Below are 20041 nucleotides of genomic sequence, written 5' to 3' on the forward strand. Positions count from 1 at the left end.
CCTTGTCACACCCCCAAAATACACGCTCACAAATAATCAGTCACGACCTATAGTACGCACGTATATGCAATCAGTTTCGTTCGTATGCCATTTATGTCACGAAGTGTGTTTAAGCAGTTATCACGTATCATATAAGCAGTTAATCAAAGCCATACAATTCACGCTTGACGGGATTAACAGGCAGTTAACATACTTTACAAAGTTAACACACTTAACAGGATTAACAAACCAACACTGTTAATTAACTAACAGAATTAACTAACAGAGTTAACAAGAGTTACCCCCTTAACAGAGTGTCATACATGAGTCTATCATTGTGAATAAAGTTAACTGAGTTAATAAACTTAACTCAGTTAATAGGCTAAACATAGTTACGTACTTAACAGAGTTAACATGTAACAGAATTAATAGACTAACCGAGGTTACTGAATTAATAGAGTTAACAGGTTTAATAAACTGAACAAGGTTACATGCTTAACAGAAGACACTCCACGAAATCACATGTGCCGAAAACACATGCTTGGCGAAATCCCTTAAGTGACGAAATCACCAAGTGATTTCTTCTGGCCCTTTGTGTTTTCGTCTGTGGTAGCAACAACATCAGAAACAGTTACCAAACAATAACAACCCTAATCATCCCTTAACAGTTTCATACATCCGCAACCCTAGTCAACACTAACAGTTACAAGATCGACATCAACGAAATCCTTAAATCAATCATCGATTAACATATAAATTACCCAACCATTGCGAGACCAAGATCACCAATAAATCAGTAGATCATCATTAACAGTCACACACAGCCGATCATATCAAACAAAACCGATTCATGCACTCATGTAAAATACTAAGTCATATTACCATCATGATAATTATTCAGCCATCATTCAACAATTAATAGCATGTGGTACTTGATAAAGGTTAAAACCTCATTGGACCATAATCTGTTAGTGGACTGCATCGAAAATATGCTAATTCAAGTATTCACGTGAGCCTCATGTATTTATTTGTTTCATATTGACTGCACCCTCCTACTATGCATCGGATAGACAAAACCGATTCCTCACATTAATTGTTTTAATAACAAAACAATGATAATAACCAATCAATTATTAACATAGCAAGTCAATCAAGGAACCATATTTAATAAAGGATTATACTAACCGAAGATGATAGATCACAAGATTGATTGAAGGGAAAAGGTTGAAGTCTTGCAGTTGCCGTCGCACAAAGATGAGGGAAGAGAAGTGGTTAGGGTTTTCAAATTAATCTCTAACGTAAAGGTTATTATCAAAACCTCATAGTTGTTCGCTACTGGGCCGAAGCCCATTCCTGATTTCGTTGGTCACAAGATGGACGAAAACACATGGGATGTTTTCGGTCATGGGGTGTTTTCGGGTGGGGGGTTTTCGTCGCAAAGGAGGTGTAATCAAATAAGCCTCATTCCAGAATAAATAATTCACCACCTTTATTTAATAACACAAAACATATATCACATACACACTTAATGCACACCATACATAACATATCAAACACAAAACGGTTTAACATATTTCAACGTGTACAGTTGTGAAACAAACAAGTCATCAAAACAAACAACTTAAACAATTAACGCGCAATTGATGCGAAGATAGAATCTTGGAAACTCGAGTTGTCACATTATCCCCAACTTGAAAGAAATTTCGTCGTTAAATTTAGCGCGTGGTTACTGAGGAAGCTAGTTGTGTTGTGTTGTTTCGTGGTTTTCCTGGGGTGTCACATCCTCCCCCCGTTGATTTGGAATTTCGTCCCGAAATTCAGCAGTAGCTTCAGCCTCAGTAGTGGTTGCACTGTTTCCGAATAACTGGGGATACTTGAGTTTCATTTGGTCTTCTCGTTCCCAGGTAAACTCTGGGCCACGACGGGAGTTCCAACGAACTCGAACAAGAGGTATTCTGGTGTGCTTGAGGACCTTAACATCGCAGTCCATTATTTCAACTGGTTCTTCGATGAAATGTAACTGTTCGTCGATAGTGAGCTCCTTATAAGGAACTATAAGGGTCTCATCTGACAGACACTTCTTCAGATTCGACACGTGGAAAACGTTGTGAACTGCACCGAGTTCTGCTGGTAGGTTTAGTTTGTAGGCCACTTTGCCTATTCTTTCTATGATTTCGAATGGTCTGACATACCGCAGATTGAGCTTGCCTCGTTTGCCAAAACGAACTACACCCTTCCAGGGTGAGACTTTGAGTAGCACTCGATCCCCAACCTGGAACTCGAGTGGTTTCCTGCGCTTATCAGCGTAGCTTTTCTAACGGTCACGAGCTGCCGCCATGCGTTGTCGTATTTGTGCAATCTTTTCAGTAGTATCAACTACAAGTTCTGGACCTGTGATCAGACTATCGCCCACCTTTGCCTAGGGCTGTAAACGAATCGAGTCGAACCGAGCTCAACCCGGCTCGAGCTCGGCTCGAACTCAATTCGAGCTGGCTCGTCTCGAGCTCGAATTTCAAATCGAGCTGTGATTTGAGACTCGAGCTCGACTCGATTAAAATTCGAGCTAGCTCGGCTCGGCTCGATCTAGCTCGAATTAACAAAAAAACACAAAATTTACTACTTAAAAAACCCTAAAAATGAATATTTTCATAGACTAAGGGCCATAATTGCAATTATATTTAACCAAATGGCTAAATATGCAAGTATAAATACTTAAATCTCTTTGTACATTTTCCTTACCTTCTTTTATAGGGGAGATACTCCCTTAGTTTTTGTCTTTTAAGCGATGTGGGACAAAAATATGAAGGATGTAAACCTTATCGAGCTGGCTCACGAGCTTGCGAGCCGAGCCACGCCAAGCTCGAGCTCGACTCGCTTACAAACCGAGCCAAGCCGAGCTGGCTCTTTTACAACCGAGCCAATTTCGAGCCGAGCTCTTTTCGAACTTTTTTCGAGCGAGTTTCGAGCGAGCTGCGAGCCACGAGTTTTTTGAACACCCCTACCTCTGTCCAACAGAGAGGTGATCGGCATTTACGCCCGTATAATGCCTCGAATGGAGCGGCTTGAATGCTGGTGTGGTAACTGTTATTGTACGAAAACTCCACTAAAGGGAGGTGTTTTTCCCAGCTGTTGCCGAAGTCGATTACAGATGCACGTAACATGTCTTCCAGAGTTTGAATAGTGCGCTCAGACTGCCCATCCGTCTGAGGGTGATAAGTTGTGCTCATGTCTAAACGTGAGCCAAAAGATTTGTGCATTGCTTCCACGGTTCCGAAGTAAAACGTGCATCACGATCGGAGATAATGGAGGTCGGCACCCCGTGCCTTGAAACCACCTCTTTTAGGTAGACGTCTGCTAGGATAGAGAACTTGTCTGTTTCCTTGATAGCCAAGAAGTGTGCAGACTTTGTGAGTCGATCCACGATCACCCAAATAGTATCATTACCTCGTTGAGATCTAGGCAGGCCAGTAACAAAATCCATGGAAATTTCCTCCCATTTCCATTGTGGTATCTTTGGTTGCTGGAGTAGGCCCGACGGTTCTGATATTCCGATTTGACTCTCGCACAAGTCAAACATTTGCTGAAGTAAGTTGCTATGTGGGCTTTCATACTAGGCCACCAATACGTAGTTCTGAGATCGTGGTACATTTTATCCGAACCTGGATGTACCGAGTAGCGAGACTTATGTACTTCATCCATTACAAGTTCGCGTAAGTTGCCATATAGTGGGACCCAAATGCGTCCTGTTACGTAGTAGGCACCGTCTTCCTTTTGTTCTAACCGTTGCCTTGAGCTGCGTAGGGCTTCAGCCCTTACGTTTTCTGGTTTCAATGCTTCTACCTGAGCATCTCGTATCTGTGCAGGAAGATTAGACTAGATGGTAAGTTGTAATGCTCGTACGCGTCTAGGCGCAGTGTCTTTTCGACTGAGGGCGTCAGCCACAACATTGGCTTTTCGACTGAGGGCGTCAGCCACAACTTGATGGCACATTCGTAATCGTTCAAAAGTTCGACCCACCGACGTTGACGCATGTTCAATTCCTTCTGCTTGAAGATATGCTCGAGACTCCTGTGATCGGTGTAGATGGTGCACTTGGTACCGTACAGGTAATGTCGCCATATCTTAAGCGCGAAAACGACAGCTCCCAGCTCCAAGTCGTGTGTGGTGTAATTCCTTTCGTGGATCTTAAGTTGGCGTGAAGCGTAAGCAATGACTTTATCCCGTTGCATCAATACACAACCAAGACCTAGAATTGATGCGTCGCAGTAGACCACAAAATCGTCTATGCCCTCTGGCAATGAAAGAATAGGTGCGCTGCAGAGTCTATCCTTTAAGTGCTGAAAAGCTGTTTCCTGTGTATTACCCCAACGATAAATAACACCTTTCTGTGTCAGTAGTGTAAGCGGCTGTGCAATCTTTGAGAAGTCTTTGATAAACCTCCTGTAATAACCCGCCAAACCCTAGAATTGGCATATTTCCGTTGGTGTACGTGGTGCAGGCCAGTTTTTGATCGAGTCTACCTTGGATGGATCAACATGAATCCCATCCTTGTTTACCACGTGGCCTAGAAAGTGGATTTCACGAAGCCAGAAGTCGCATTTCGAAAACTTGGCGTACAACTGTTCTGATCGAAGGAGTTCCAAAATAAGTCGTAAATGCTGCTCGTGTTCCTCCTGACTCTTAGAGTAGATCAGAATGTCGTCGATGAATACAATCATAAACTTATCCAGGTAGGGCTTGCGCACTCTGTTCATAAGATCCATGAAGACTGCAGGTGCGTTTGTTAACCCGAATGGCATAACTAGAAACTCGTAATGGCCGTAGCGAGTTCTGAATGCTGTTTTGGAGACGTCCTCATCCCGGACTCTCAGTTGATGGTAGCCTGACCTCAGATCTATCTTTGAATAGTAGCTCGACCCTTATAGCTGATCGAATAAATCATCAATACGTGGCAGAGGGTAGCGATTCTTTACGGTCACCTTGTTGAGTTCGCGGTAGTCAATGCACATCCTGAAGGTACCACCTTTCTTCTTCACGAATAATACTGGAGCTCCCCAGGGCGAAGAGCTAGGACGAATAAAGCCCTTATCCAAGAGCTCTTGTAATTGCTTGGATAGTTCTTCCAGTTCAGTTGGAGCTAAGCGATACGGTGCACGAGCTATTAGTGCTGCTCCTGGAGCTAGCTCGATTTGGAATTCGACCTGGCGATGAGGCGGTAGCCCTGGTAAATCTTCAGGAAACACTTGAGGAAAGTCACGTACTATTGGAATATCCTCTAATCTCTTCTCTTCCGTTGATGCATCAGTAACAAGTGCCAAAATGGCAGTATGGCCCTTTCGCAAACACTTCTGGGCCTTCAGGAAGGAGATGATGCCAACCATGGCACCATTCTTGTCACCTTGAACTTCGAGAGGTTCCTTGCCAGAACGGGGAATACGAACAATCTTCTTTTTACATAGGATCTCTGCTTGTTGTTGGGATAACCAATCCATTCTAATGACGATGTCGAAACTACCCAGAGCTATGGGTATGAGATCGATAGAGAAAGTTTGACTAGCGAGGATAAGATTACAACCCTGAACTATGTGTGTGGCCTCTAGACTTTTATCGTTAGCTAACTCTACGACATGTTTGGTGTTCAAAAGTGTTGGTGTGCGCTTGAGCATTTGACTAACTTTCAAAGACATATAACTGGTATCCGCACCCGAATCAAATAATACAGTAACATAAAAGTCGTCGAGAAGGAACTTACCCATTACCACGTTAGGATCATTCCTTGCATCACCCTGACCCAGCACAAATGCACGACCCCTGGCGCCATTATTTCCATCATTGTTTCCCCCTTGTTGTTCCCATTGCCCTGATTATTGTTGTTGTTGTTGTTGTTCTGATTCTGGTTTAACTGGGGGCAGTCCCGCTTGAAGTGGCCCTCAGCACCACACTGAAAGCATCCCCTGTTGCCTCACTACTGTTGTTGCTGCTGGTTTCGTGGAGCAGGTGGTTGTTGTTGCTGATTCTGATTCACAGGTCGTGAGCTCCTGCAATCTTTAGCCTCATGACCCATCTTGAGACACCTCTGACAACGACCCTTGTTGCACTGGCCATTGTGGTGCCTGTTGCATGTGTTGCACCTTGGAAGGTTTCCTCGATATCCACCCTGTCTTTGATTACCAGAAAATTGCTGACCAGGGCTCTGGTAGTTATCAGTCTTTCGTTGCTGTGCCTGAGACTGAGCTGTAGCTGAACCCTTGCAGGAATCCCCATCCCATTTCCGCTTGTTATCACTGGGAGTAGTGGAAGTAGTAGCATTAGTAGCACTGATACATTTGGGCAGCTTGTTCTGTTCCACTGCCTGATCCGTGAGGCGATGAGCAAGACGAGTAAAATCCTGGATAGTAGCAAGGTTGGCCGATGTCACATGACTTTGAATTTCCGGTACTAGTCCCTTGAGATACAACTGAATACGCTTGATAGGAGGGTCCACCATAGTTGGACACAAGATGGCCAGCTCGTTTAACCTTTTCGTATAAGCCTCAATCTCTGACCCCGTCATTTTCAGATTAAAGAACTCCACTTCCAACTTGTGGATGTCATCGCGAGTGCAGTATTCCCGTTTGATAAGTTCCTTGAAATCGTTCCAAGGGGTGGCGTTAGCAGCTGCCAACCCTAACATCTGAACTTGCGCATTCCACCAAGTCAGCACAATGCCTTGAAGAGTACCAGTGGCGTACTTCACCCTGCGAGCCTCAGGGCATTCACACATCTCAAATACGGACTCGAGCTTTTCAAACCAATGGAGGAGTCCAATCGCTCCTTCAGTGCCACTGAATGTGCTAGGACGACAGTCCATGAAAGTCTTGAAGGTGCAAACAGGTGGCTGAGCGTGCTGACCTGTTGTGTATAAGAATCAGGACAGGGTTAAACACAAGAGTTGGTTTAGGAGTTTAGGATCTAAAGATCCTAGTGTGAGTTACGACTGCAGGGTATACCTCCTGCTTGTGCGGCTGCAAGTGCCGCAACAACTTGTTCGTTAATCAGAGCCGTCAACTGGGCTTGAGTCATGTTAATACGTCCAGCCTAGATCTTCATATCAAAGGCAACATAAGTGAGAGAGGTTCGCGAAAAAATGCGATGACAGAAGAGAGTAAGCACATAAGTGTTCTCAAGCAATAATTGTTACGTTTATCTAAGTATACCATGAGCAAAGTTCTATGTAATCTAGCAAGTAGGCAATGTAAACATGAACAGTATTACCTATAGTGTGTTGAGTCTTGCACGTGGAGCGAAGTGTCGTTGTGGCTCGTTGAGCACTGCAGGTTATAGTCTGGTTTTAACAAAAACTTTTTCCTCTTATTAAAACCAAGTTCACTATAACCAATGGCTCTGATACCAATCTGTCACACCCCCAAAATCCACACGCGGAGTATCACCGCATGGAGGCGTGACATGACCAAGATCAAGCCACCAATCATATTGAACATTATAAGTAATAAGTAAAAGTCATTCATCAATACGAAAGGTGTTCAAAAACCAAAACATAATCAAGTGTGTAGCGGAAGCAATAATGTAAAAACCCAACATAAGTAATAAATTTGAAATGTCATAATTGATTAACATGGCATCCACGATCCATGTCCCACAACGACTGCTCCTCCCTGTGCAAGCTCCATGAGTACCTAACAACCTGCAAGGCATGTAACAACGAGTCAACAACAAAGTTGAGCGAGTTCACAGTTGGTTGTTTAGTTATAGTATTCGTTTCATAAATCATTTGTTCGTTCTGTACCAGGTATCGTATTAATTCGTATCGCGGTCTCCCAGACATGTATGCGAAGGTTAGGGGGGTTTCCCATGTATCCTAGACTAGTTGTGTTTGTATTTGTATCGCGGTCTCCCAGACATGTTTGCGAAGATTAGTATTCGTATCGCGGCCTCCTAGGCATGTGTGCGAAGATTAATGTTTGTATCGCGGCCTCCTAGGCATGTTTGCGAAGATTAGTGGGGGCTTCCCGTGTTTTACTAGTCTAGCTGTATCTATAGGTGTCCTACACCTAACGAGGTCAGTGGTATGTATCTCAGTAGTGTTGCAAGTACAAGTAATCATTTAATCCCATTCCCAACCCCGGGAATCCCATGCCTTCGTAAGAGTGTGAATTCACCTTGGTTTGCTCGGTATGCTAAAGAAATACACGCTCACAAATAATCAGTCACGACCTATAGTACGCACGTATATGCAATCAGTTTCTTTCGTATGCCATTTATGTCACGAAGTGTGTTTAAGCAGTTATCACGTATCATATAAGCAGTTAATCAAAGCCATGCAATTCATGCTAGACGGGATTAACAGGCAGTTAACATACTTTACAAAGTTAACACACCTAACAGGATTAACAAACCAACACTGTTAATTAACTAACAGAATTAACTAACAGAGTTAACAAGAGTTACCCCCTTAACAGAGTGTCATACATGAGTCTATCATTGTGAATAAAGTTAACTGAGTTAATAAACTTAACTCAGTTAATAGGCTAAAGATAGTTACGTACTTAACAGAGTTAACATGTAACAGAATTAATAGACTAACTGAGGTTACTGAATTAACAGAATTAACAGGTTTAATAAACTGAACAAGGTTACATGCTTAACAGAAGACATTCCACGAAATCACATGTGCCGAAAACACATGCTTGGCGAAATCCCTTAAGTGTTCATCTGGCCCTTTGTGTTTTCGTCTGTGGCAGCAACAACATCAGAAACAGTTACCAAACAATAACAACCCTAATCATCCCTTAACAGTTTCATACATCCGCAACCCTAGTTAACACTAACAGTTACAAGATCGACATCAACGAAATCCTTAAATCAATCATCGAAATATTAACATATAAGTTACCCAACCATTGCGAGACCAAGATCACCAATAAATCAGTAGATCATCATTAACAGTCACACACAGCAGATCATATCAAACAAAACCGATTCATGCACTCATGTAAAATACTAACTCATATTACCATCATGATAATTATTCAGCCATCATTCAACAATTAATAGCATGTGGTACTTGATAAAGGTTAAAACGTCATTGGACCATAATCTGTTAGTGGACTGCATCGAAAATATGCTAATTCAAGTATTCACGTGAGCCTCATCTATTTATTTGTTTCATATTGACTGCACCCTCCTACTATGCATTGGATAGACAAAACCGATTCCTCACATTAATTGTTTTAATAACAAAACAATGATAATAACCAATCAATTATTAACACAGAAAGTCAATCAAGGAACCATATTTAATTAAGGATTATACTAACCGAAGATGATAGATCACAAGATTGATTGAAGGGAAAAGGTTGAAGTCTTGCAGTTGCCGTCGCACAAAGATGAGGGAAGAGAAGTGGTTAGGGTTTTAAGATTAATCTCTAACGTAAAGGTTATTATCAAAACCTTATAGTTGTTCGCTACTGGGCCGAAGCCCATTCCTGATTTCGTTGGTCACAAGGTGGACGAAAACACATGGGATGTTTTCGGTCATGGGGTGTTTTCGGGTGGGGGGTTTTCGTCGCAAAGGAGGTGTAATCAAATAAGCCTCATTCCAGAATAAATAATTCGCCACCTTTATTTAATAACACAAATCATATATCACATACACACTTAATGCACACCATACATAACATATCAAACACAATACGATTTAACATATTTCAACGTGTACAGTTGTGAAATAAACAAGTCATCAAAACAAACAACTTAAACAATTAACGTGCAATTGATGCGAAGATAAAATCTTGGAAACTCGAGTTGTCACAAACCTGACTATAATGTGGTCACATGCCCATATTGTGTATGCATATAATGTAAACTATGGTCTGTCTTTATAAAATTGAATAGTATGAGCTCACAAGTATATAGCTAACGTCGTTTTGAGTATACTTATCTCAGGTGAGCCGTGAGGAAACCACTGACAAGAATAAAAAGAAAATACAGAAAAAACACTAAAAGATAACCGAAAGAAGATCAACCAAAAAATTTTTATGGTAATAATGTTGTTCGTATGAAACCCGTGGTCAGAGATAAGCAAATGGTACTGGGTACCGGTACTGAATTTCCCAAACCGAAAGATCTTAAGTACAAATTCGGTACCGACTTTTGGCGCCTACCGGTTTTTACCTTCATATACCGGTAACGTAACCAATATTTTCGGTATCGGTATCGGTTGGCACCAAGCTCATCCCTACCCCTGAATCTGAAAAAAAGAAATCATTAAAAGTTGAAGAAAATAAACAAAAAAAGTTGCACGATACCGTTGTTGTTTATACGGTACCCATGATCAGAGATGAGCAAATGGTACTGGGTTGAAGTACCGAATTTCCCGAACTAAAAGATTTTCAAAATCATTTCGGTACCAACTTTTGGCATTTTCTGTACCGCCGCTTTTTACCTTCATGTACCGATAACTGTACCAGGCTGGTGCCGTTTTTTACCTTCATGTACCGATAACGAACCAGACCGTACATGTATTTTCGATACAAGTACTGGTTGACACAAAATTTAAGCACCTTAAAAAGTAAAGAAATAATAATAATTATTATTATAATATTAGAATAATAAAAGTATTAAAAAACTTTATATATTTACTATAATATTAAAAATTGTGCTCTATTATTAACATATAATATATATATATATATATATATATATATATATATATATATATATATATATATATATATATATATATATATATATATATAATGTAAGTATCTATAGAAAACCCACTTTAATTTAGAAAACCCGGGAAACTCAAAGCTCCCGATGTTTTTTTTTTCTTGAAAAAAATTACACATGTTATATACATGTTTTTAAGGGTTTTGGGCAAAAAAAATCAAAAAAGCGCCGAGTAGATATTTTTAAAAAAAATAAAAAAGTTTTGGTGTAACACATGTTACAAATATGTCAGATGAATGTAACATGTGTTACACCAAAACTTGTTTATTTTTTTTAAATATCTACTCGACGCTTTTTTGATTTTTTTTACCAAAACCCTTAAAAACATGTATATAACATGTGTAAATTTTTTCAAGAAAAAAAAACATCGGGAGCTTTTAGTTTCCCGGGTTTTCTAAATTAAAGTGGGTTTTCTATACATCCTTCCCCTATATATATATATATATATATATATATATATATATATATATAGGGGGCTGCTAGAATGAGAACCACCTCGAGTTGTAAGAACCGCGAGAACTATACCCCACGGGTGGGCGTTCACCATGATTTTTTTTACAACTAGATGTGTGTATTATAAACACAGCCGTAAAAAAAAAATTTAAACGCCGCGACCGAGGGGGTAGTTTTTTACACCACAAGTTTGGTGTTTTTAATTTTTTTTCTTTTTTTCACCAAACTTGTGGTGTAAAAAACTACCCCCTCGGTCGCGGCGTTTAAAATTTTTTTTACGGCTGTGTTTATAATACACACATCTAGTTGTAAAAAAAAAAATCATGGTGAACGCCCACCCGTGGGGTGTAGTTCTCGCGGTTCTTACAACTCGGGGTGGTTCTCATTCTAACGGCCCCCTATATATATATATATATATATATATATATATATATATATATATATATATATATATATATATATTAAAAACATAAGCTAATGAACAGTAACAACATATTACCTATATATATATATATATATATATATATATATATATATATATATAGGTAATATGTTGTTACTGTTCATTAGCTTATGTTTTTAATATATAGGTAATATAGTTATTGTGATATTTTGGTTTTTTAATATATGATTGATGAGTTTATAGAGGGGGACAATTTTTTTTATCTCACATGAGGTTCAAAACTTATTTATTTATTTATTTTTTATCATTTTCGAATATCACCCTGAATTCATGAATGAAACACATTTTGGTGACACTCATGGAATACATTTCAATGGATTTCATATCATATGGGCAGGGCCGTTCAAAGCGCTCGCTCCTCGCTCAGAAATTGCTCGGAAAATGCTTGTTCGATTTGAGGCTCGGTTGTAAACGAGCCAAGCATGAGCAAAGGTACGCTCGGCTCGGTTCGGCTCGAATTATTATTTCTAGTTAGTATATATATATACATATACATATACACATACTGTGACATACATATATAAACATGTGTATACACATACACACATACATATATACATAATATAAATTAAATATATAGTTTTATATATAACACTCTATTAGATTTTGGTCGACTATATACAAATTTACATCTATATCTATACGTACCAACCTAATCACGCAAATAAAAAACTTAACACCAAACCTAAAAGTTAAATTAAAATCTAAACCGCTAAACGACAGTCTGCTCATCGCCTCAGTGTCTCATGGTGTTACCCTAAGTCGATCGTCTCCCACTCTCAACGCCATTGTTTGTGCAATATGAACATCGCCTCATCAACCACAACATTGTTGTTTATAAGAAAAATATTATGCCATGAAATGTGCCTATTTATAAAGACATAAAAATTTGAGACCCAACACTGTCATTATCTCTCTGCGCAAATTTAAATCGCGCGACACAATAGTCAAAATCGCTCGAAGTTCGCTCGACGCTCGCTCGGAATATTCACTGCTTGGAAAATGCTCGTTTGATTTGAGGCTCGGTTTTAAACGAGCCGCTCCGCTCAGCTCAGTTCGGTTTGTAAACTAGCCAAGCATGAACAAAGGTCCGCTCGGTTTGGCTCATCTCGTGAACAGGTTACATATGGGAGGTTGTCTATGAACGATGATAAATTCGAGCAACAAATTGATTGTGTATCACACCCTTTTTTATGTGATATCATGACTGGTCGTATTCTTACCTTTTAACAAATTGATATTGTTGGGTAACAAAATGATACGTGATGAAATTGCAGAATAGAAAAAGAGAAGAAGAACACAGAGAATTAGCTCAATCCATTCATAACCCACTACAATTGATTACAACTGTATTTAACTACTAACAGAATTAACTAACTCCTAACTACTACCCTTCTTACAACTACGCCCCTTAACTATTGAATATTACAAGACAACCCCCTGAACTCATAAGCCTCATATCAATACTTTCCCCTTTAACAAATTTTGCCCCAAAATTAAAATTCAAATTCTGGGAACCTCAATTGCATCTCCTCAAGGTCCTCCCATGAAGCTTCTGTTAACGGTAACCCTTCCCATTTAATCAAAACTTGTACCCCAACTCGATTCCGCTTTTTTATTATCTTTTTCTCAATCACTGCAGCTGGAAAGTAACGGAACCGGGGCTGTGTTGGTAAAGGTATGATCTTTGAATGGTCTCCCCGAGCCAACTTGAGCAAAGACACATGGAATGTAGGATGAATCTGTGATTCTTCTGGTAAATCCAATCGGTAAGCAACCTTGCCCACTTTCTCTACAATCATAAAGGGGCCATAGTATTTAGGGCTCAATTTAGATTGTTTATTCTGTCTAGCTGAATGTTGCCTGTAAGGATGTAGCTTTAAGAAAACATAATCGCCTGTGTGAAACTCTCTTTCTGTTCTGTGTTTGTCTGCCATTTGTTTCATCCTATTTTGAGCTGTTAATAACGAATGCCTTAACTGTTGAATCATCTGCTCCCTTTCAGTAAGCACTTGATCCACTGTTGCTATAGAACAGTCTTTAGGAACATAGGGTATAAAGATAGGTGGTGGATAACCATACAAAGCTTGAAAAGGTGTCATTTTCAAACTAGTATGGTAATTAGAATTATACCACCATTCGGCCAATGATAACCACTTCAACCAGTTAGAACTTGTAGCCAGTGTCATACTTCTCAAATAGGCCTCAATACATCTGTTCACTACCTCAGTTTGGCCATCAGACTGAGGGTGATAGGCAGTAGACATTGACAATTGTATTCCCTGTAATTTAGTAAACTCTCTCCAAAATTGGCTAAGGAATACAGGGTCTCTATCCGAAACAATTGTCTGTGGCCAACCATGAAGTTTGAACACATAGTCTAAGAACAATTGAGCCACTGTCTCAGCTGAATAAGGATGGCCCAATGGAATAAAATGCCCATATTTTGTTAATCTATCTATTACCACCAAGATAGAGTCTTTCCCTTGTATCTTAGGAAATCCACCCACAAAATCCATGGAAATGTCTGAAAAGACATACCTGGGAATGGGCAGTGGCTGCAATAAGCCAGGTGAAGCAACATTCTCATGCTTTGTTCTTTGGCATACATCACAGCACCTAATCAACTGTCTGACTTGTTTATGAATACCCTTCCATGTAAACATAGATTGGATCCTTTGAACAGTGGCATGGACCCCAGAATGCCCCCCCATTGCTGAACTGTGGCACAAATTCACAATGTATGTCTGTAAGGCTTCATTTTTACCTACCACAATCTTAGAATTCTTGGTTAAAACAGTGCCATTCCAGTGATACTTTGGAACTTGTTCCCCTTTAAGCAACTTCTGCAATTTCTGTTGAATCTCAGTATCACCCTCCCAAGATTGGACAATTCTTTGAAATAAGGTATCATCCAGGGTAGATAAAGAAATCATGCATAGTGTGGGACCTTGAACCCTTGAAAGTGCATCAGCCACCTTATTTTCCACCCCTTTCTTGTATAGGATTTCATAGTCAAACCCCATAAGTTTTGAAAGCCATACATGTTGTAATGGAGTGGTCAACTTCTGTTCCAATAGATGCTTAAGACTCTTCTGATCTGTTTTGATTATAAAGTGACCATTAGACAAATAATGCTGCCAGTGCTTGACTGCAAAAATGATGGCCAAAAGTTCTTTCTCATACACTGAATAAGACTGCTGTCTTGGTGATAAGGCCCTGCTAATAAAGGCAAGAGGGTGGCCATCCTGCATCAATACAGCACCAAAACCTAGTGCAGAGGCATCTGTCTCAAGGACAAAAGGTTTAGAAAAATCAGGGAGAGCTAACACAGGAGGGGAACACAAGGCCTGTTTCAGGGCCTTGAAAGCAGTGGTTGCATCTTCTGTCCATATAAAACTATTTTTCTTTAAAAGAGTTGTCAAAGGTTTAGCCAGAATTCCATAAGATCTGATAAATCTTCTATAATAGCCTGATAATCCCAAGAAACCCCTCAATTGTTTGATATTGCTAGGAACAGGCCAAGCTTAATAGCCTCAATCTTCTTTGGGTCAGTAGCAATTCCCTCTTTGCTGATAATATGTCCCAAATATTCAACAGCCCTCCCACCAAAAGAACATTTAGACAACTTTGCATACAATTTGTTGGCCCTCAAAATCTGCAAAACTTCCCTTAAATGACCCATATGCTCTTCCACAGTTTTGCTATATACTAATATGTCATCAAAGAAAACTAGAACTGATTTCCTCAATAATGGTTTGAAGGTATGATTCATGAGAGCTTGAAATGTTGCTGGAGCATTTGTCAGGCCAAATGGCATTACCATGAATTCAAAGTGCCCTTCATGGGTTCTAAAGGCTATTTTTGGAATGTCATCAGGGTACATCCTGATTTGATGATACCCTGATCTCAAATCCAATTTAGAGAACACAGTGGATCCTCCTAATTCATCCATCAAATCCTCTATCAGGGGAATAGGGAAGCCATTCTTGATGGTTGCATCATTCAATTTTCTGTAATCTATGCACATCCTCCAGCTACCATCTTTTTTCTTAACCAAGACTACAGGAGCTGCAAAAGGACTAACACTGTTCCTAATCACCCCAGTGTCTATCAATTCCTTAGTCATTTTTTCGATAATATCTTTCTGGGCCAACTGATATTTGTAAGGCTTTTGATTTATAGTTATTGATTCATCTTTCAAAACAATTCTATGATCAAAAGCCCTATGAGGTGGCAGACTAGTAGGTGTTTGAAATATATCATCAAATTCTTTCAAAAGGTTATCAAAAACTGCAGGGCTTACAGGATTAGACACCAAGGTTTCATGCTGAAACTGTCTATCAGGAGTTTCCATCTTCAGACTGTACACCTGACCTTGCACATAACTTTCATCATTTGCCAGCCATTGATTCATAACTTCTATTGAGCATAATGATAATTTGTTGTTGTGGCTCCCCTTCAATTGGTAAGATTTATTTCCCACCCTAAATTGCATAGTGAGATCCCTGAAATTCCAAACAATATCACCAAGTGGCAGGAGCCATTGCACCCCCAATACCATATCATAGGTTGCCAATGATATGACTAAAACATCTGCTTTAAACCACAGGCCCTGCATCTGCCATTCAAAATTTCGGCATATCTTTTTGCACATTAATGGAATTCCATTAGCTACCCCAACCTTCATAGGGGAGATGTCTTCTAATTGACACTGCAGCTTCATGGCCAACTTTTCATCCAAGAAGTTGTGAGTAGAACCCGAATCAGTGAGGATTCTCAAGGTTTTAGTTCCAATATTGCCCACCACTTGCATAGTAGAAAAAGAGGGTACCCCAGTTAGTGCATGAATGGAAATAAGAGGGTCATCAACAGTAGTGTCAATTAAGGTCTCTTCATTTTGTAACTCTGTTCCCTCATCACTCTCTTGATCATCAATCTCCAGAACATACAACTGTTTCCTAGGACATTTGTGAGTGGAAGTGAACTTCTCCGGACACCAAAAACATTCACCTCTTAACCTTTTCTCATTCATTTCTTTTGTTGGTAAACTCAATCTGTTTTTGCCATTATTAAGCCTTTGATTCAATGGAGGTGAAGGTAATAAAGGTAAGTGTTGGGTGTTTACAGGTGGTTTGATATTGGTATTAGTTGATTTAAAGGAGGAAATAGGAGTAGGATTTAGGTAAGTTCTTGGTTTGGCTGCACTGATCTTGTTTGCCATATCTTGCTTCTTAGAATACTTATAAGCTTCTTTCATGTTCTTAGGTTCAAACAACCTTACTGGCCCAGAAATTTCAGGTTTCAAATTGTTCAAGAATATGCTGACTGCATATTCTTCACATATTGTTACCCTCAATAACTTTTCATCAAATTTATCACAAAATTCCTCCAATGATCCCAATTGTACAGTAGAGGCTAAGTCACCCATAGCATCATTATATTGATTCACAGAGAATCTATCAACAAGATGGCTAGTATATTCAGACCAACTTACCTCAGAAATAGGCTTTGTTAGGTTCTTGATAAAATTTGCATGCCATTTCATAGCCTTGCCTTCAAGATTGATGGCCGCATATCTCACCTTAAAATTGGCTGGTGTCTCATCAACATCGAAAAAATGATCACATCTGCAAATCCAATCCTCCACCTCATTGCCATCAAATTTTGGGAATTCTATCTTTCCCAACCTATACAGCCTATCATTCCTTGTGGCGTAATTAGTGACTAAACCTTCCCCCAATTGACCGTCTGTTGGTCCTGAATCTCTTCCATGATTAGATTGATTGTTGGCTATTTTTTCTAAGAATTGATGAATTTCATTAAAATTCTTCTCAGCCTTCTCAACAAATGCATCGAATCTCAAAAGAGAAGTTGTATGGTCCTTTAATGTCTTTTCCAACTCAGTTTGACTTCTTGTGTTAGTCATGGTTCTAAACAGACAGTCAACAATGGAAACTTGAATGAAGAAGAATCAATCAATCAATTGATTAATTCCAGCTGAAATGAACAGAATTGACCGAAACGATGATCAATTCAAGAATAGAAAGGATACGGATAGAATTAATCGAACAAATGATCAATTCCTTATGATTGTGAAACGATTTGAATCAATGGGTTACAGAATTGCCGTCGTAAATGATTGTTATCGCCGGAATTGGTTATCGGAAGAGCGTCCAAGAGGTTCGAACCGCTCTGATACCAATGATACGTGATGAAATTGAAGGATAGAAAAAGAGAAGAAGAACACAGAGAATTAGCTCAATCCATTCATAACCCACTACAATTGATTACAACTGTATTTAACTACTAACAGAATTAACTAACTCCTAACTACTACCCTTCTTACAACTACGCCCCTTAACTATTGAATATTACAAGACAACCCCCTGAACTCATAAGCCTCATATCACAAAACTTTGCCAACACACCTTTGGAAAGTTTGAATCACCATAATCGATTAAAAAATAACTTATCAATCTCTCGTTCTATTTAAAGTCTTAAATTGCAAACCCCTAAGCAAAGGCCCCATGTGAAAGAAACCATGTCCCAGTTTATAACACCAGAATCTCATTACCTAACCAAAAACCACAATAATATATTTTCAAAAGAAGTAAACAGAATCTCAAAACCAAATACGACAATAATATATTTTCAAAAGAAGCAAAAATATGATGTAAATGTTTTTAGATCAGTTTTAACTGCAACTGCCTCTTTAATCCTCCAACATCGATATTGCAGCACCCAAATCCATTCCTCACCATCAATTCCTGGCAGTTCATCAAATTACCAGCCATTACATTTCTAGATGGGATAAACATCTATATATTGTTATAAAATTAATAATCCGATTTGAGATTTTTAAAGCCGACAAACAATAATTAAGTCGTTTGTAATAGTTATTTAATGTTTGAACCCAGGGGCGGATCCAGCCCACATTTGTGAGTTCCTAGGAACTAAGTGTGTTTGGAAAAAATAGAAAAAAATAGTGAGAACCTTATAGAATTTAGAAAAAATTAGTGAGAATTAAAAAGAATTTACCAAAATGAATCCATTGAAATAAAATCTTGAAGCCGTCACTATTTGAACCGAACTTGAAAACAATGATATTGAAACCAAATCTGGTTTTTGAGTCGAATATGAACTTATGGGTTCGTACCACACTACTGACAGATTTAAATTATTCGTTTATTATTTGTCTTCTATAAAAATGAAATGTTTTGTTGATCAATCAATTTTTTTTTTTTTTAGATCATTTAACATTTTTATAAAAAATATACTCTTTATAAAAATTACCCCTTTTAACTAAAATATACTCTTTAATTTAACAACGATGATATATATAGTGACGTGTTAGAAATGATTACCGTGGAGTGATTGTATTCTTGTGACTCAATGGCTCTCTTCAGATAGCTTCTTCTTCGGCTCATCATAATCAGCTCCCCAAGTGTTAACGGCTTTCTTTCTCCACCATAGCTTACAATCTGAGTACACGAATTCGTCGTTGGAACCCTAGTTTTCGTGCAACCAACGCTTTCAAGGAAACTAGTTTTCGGGGTCATGAGCGGAAACATGCATTCCAAGAAGGACGATCCAGCTAGGCTTGTCGTACCAGTTGCATAGCTGCTTGCAACACTCTCGGTTTCCCACGCAGGCGACGAAGGGGCTTGGAGTTCGTCATCAGAAGAATCACAAAACGGGTTGTTGTTACGGTATATAGTTAGCTGATTAGAAGCTTGATGTTGTTCTTGATCAAGATCAGTATCAGAATCCGAATCACAAAATGGGTTGTTTTTGGTGTGTTGTTGTAGATATGGTGGTGAAGGGGTAGTAACTTCGGGTTCGGGTGTCTGGTGGGAGAAGGGGCCTGGAAGTGGTGTTCCAGGCTTTTCTTCCCACATGAATGGGACCGAAGCGATTAGTTTAACAGGCAGTTGCATGACGGGGTTAACTCGTTTCCAGTCGTTTTTCGGTGTTCCAGGCTTTTCTTCCCAAAGAAAGGGGACCGAAATCGTTTGTTTGATTCGTTTGGTAGGGTTTTGTGGGGAGTCTTGATCAGCCATGGTGTTTGAGTTGAAGAGGTTGCATGAATAGTTTGCATGTTTTTATGCATCAAGTTATGGGAGTTGGTGGAAGTGGGTTAGTAGATATGGGTGTGTTCAGCTGAAGCATTTTCTATCATTAAAAGATTATTATATTATTACTAAGGTTTAGGTGGGAAAATATTCAACTATGGTGTTGTACAATTGGGTGTTGGCCGTTGGGTCGGGTTAAATTTTTTTTTTTCAATGGCAACAAGCATATTATTAACCACAGAGAACAACGGCCTCATAGCAAGATGCTATGAGAACCAAAGTACATCAAAATGTTAAGCTTACATAACAAGAGAACATAGGGAAATTAAATAACTAGCTA

The 20041-nt window shown here is 39.2% G+C and overlaps 2 protein-coding genes across 2 annotated transcripts; both read right to left on the bottom strand.

Annotated features, from left to right (window-relative positions):
- Positions 1-15119: 15119 nt before the first annotated feature.
- Positions 15120-17555, bottom strand: LOC110943134. The gene has a single exon (XM_022184890.1). It carries the CDS (start codon positions 17553-17555, stop codon positions 15120-15122), a length of 2436 nt encoding a protein of 811 aa, XP_022040582.1.
- A 624-nt stretch (positions 17556-18179) lies between these two features.
- LOC110938828 lies at positions 18180-19689 on the bottom strand. The gene is made up of 2 exons (XM_022180875.2): positions 18994-19689; positions 18180-18396 (listed from the first exon to the last, which is right to left on the bottom strand). Exons 1-2 carry the CDS (start codon positions 19687-19689, stop codon positions 18313-18315), a joined length of 780 nt encoding a protein of 259 aa, XP_022036567.1. The 3' UTR covers positions 18180-18312.
- Between the last annotated feature and the right edge of the window lie 352 nt (positions 19690-20041).

This window comes from Helianthus annuus, chromosome 5, assembly GCF_002127325.2.
Source record: "Helianthus annuus cultivar XRQ/B chromosome 5, HanXRQr2.0-SUNRISE, whole genome shotgun sequence".
Classification (NCBI taxonomy): Eukaryota; Viridiplantae; Streptophyta; class Magnoliopsida; order Asterales; family Asteraceae; genus Helianthus; species Helianthus annuus.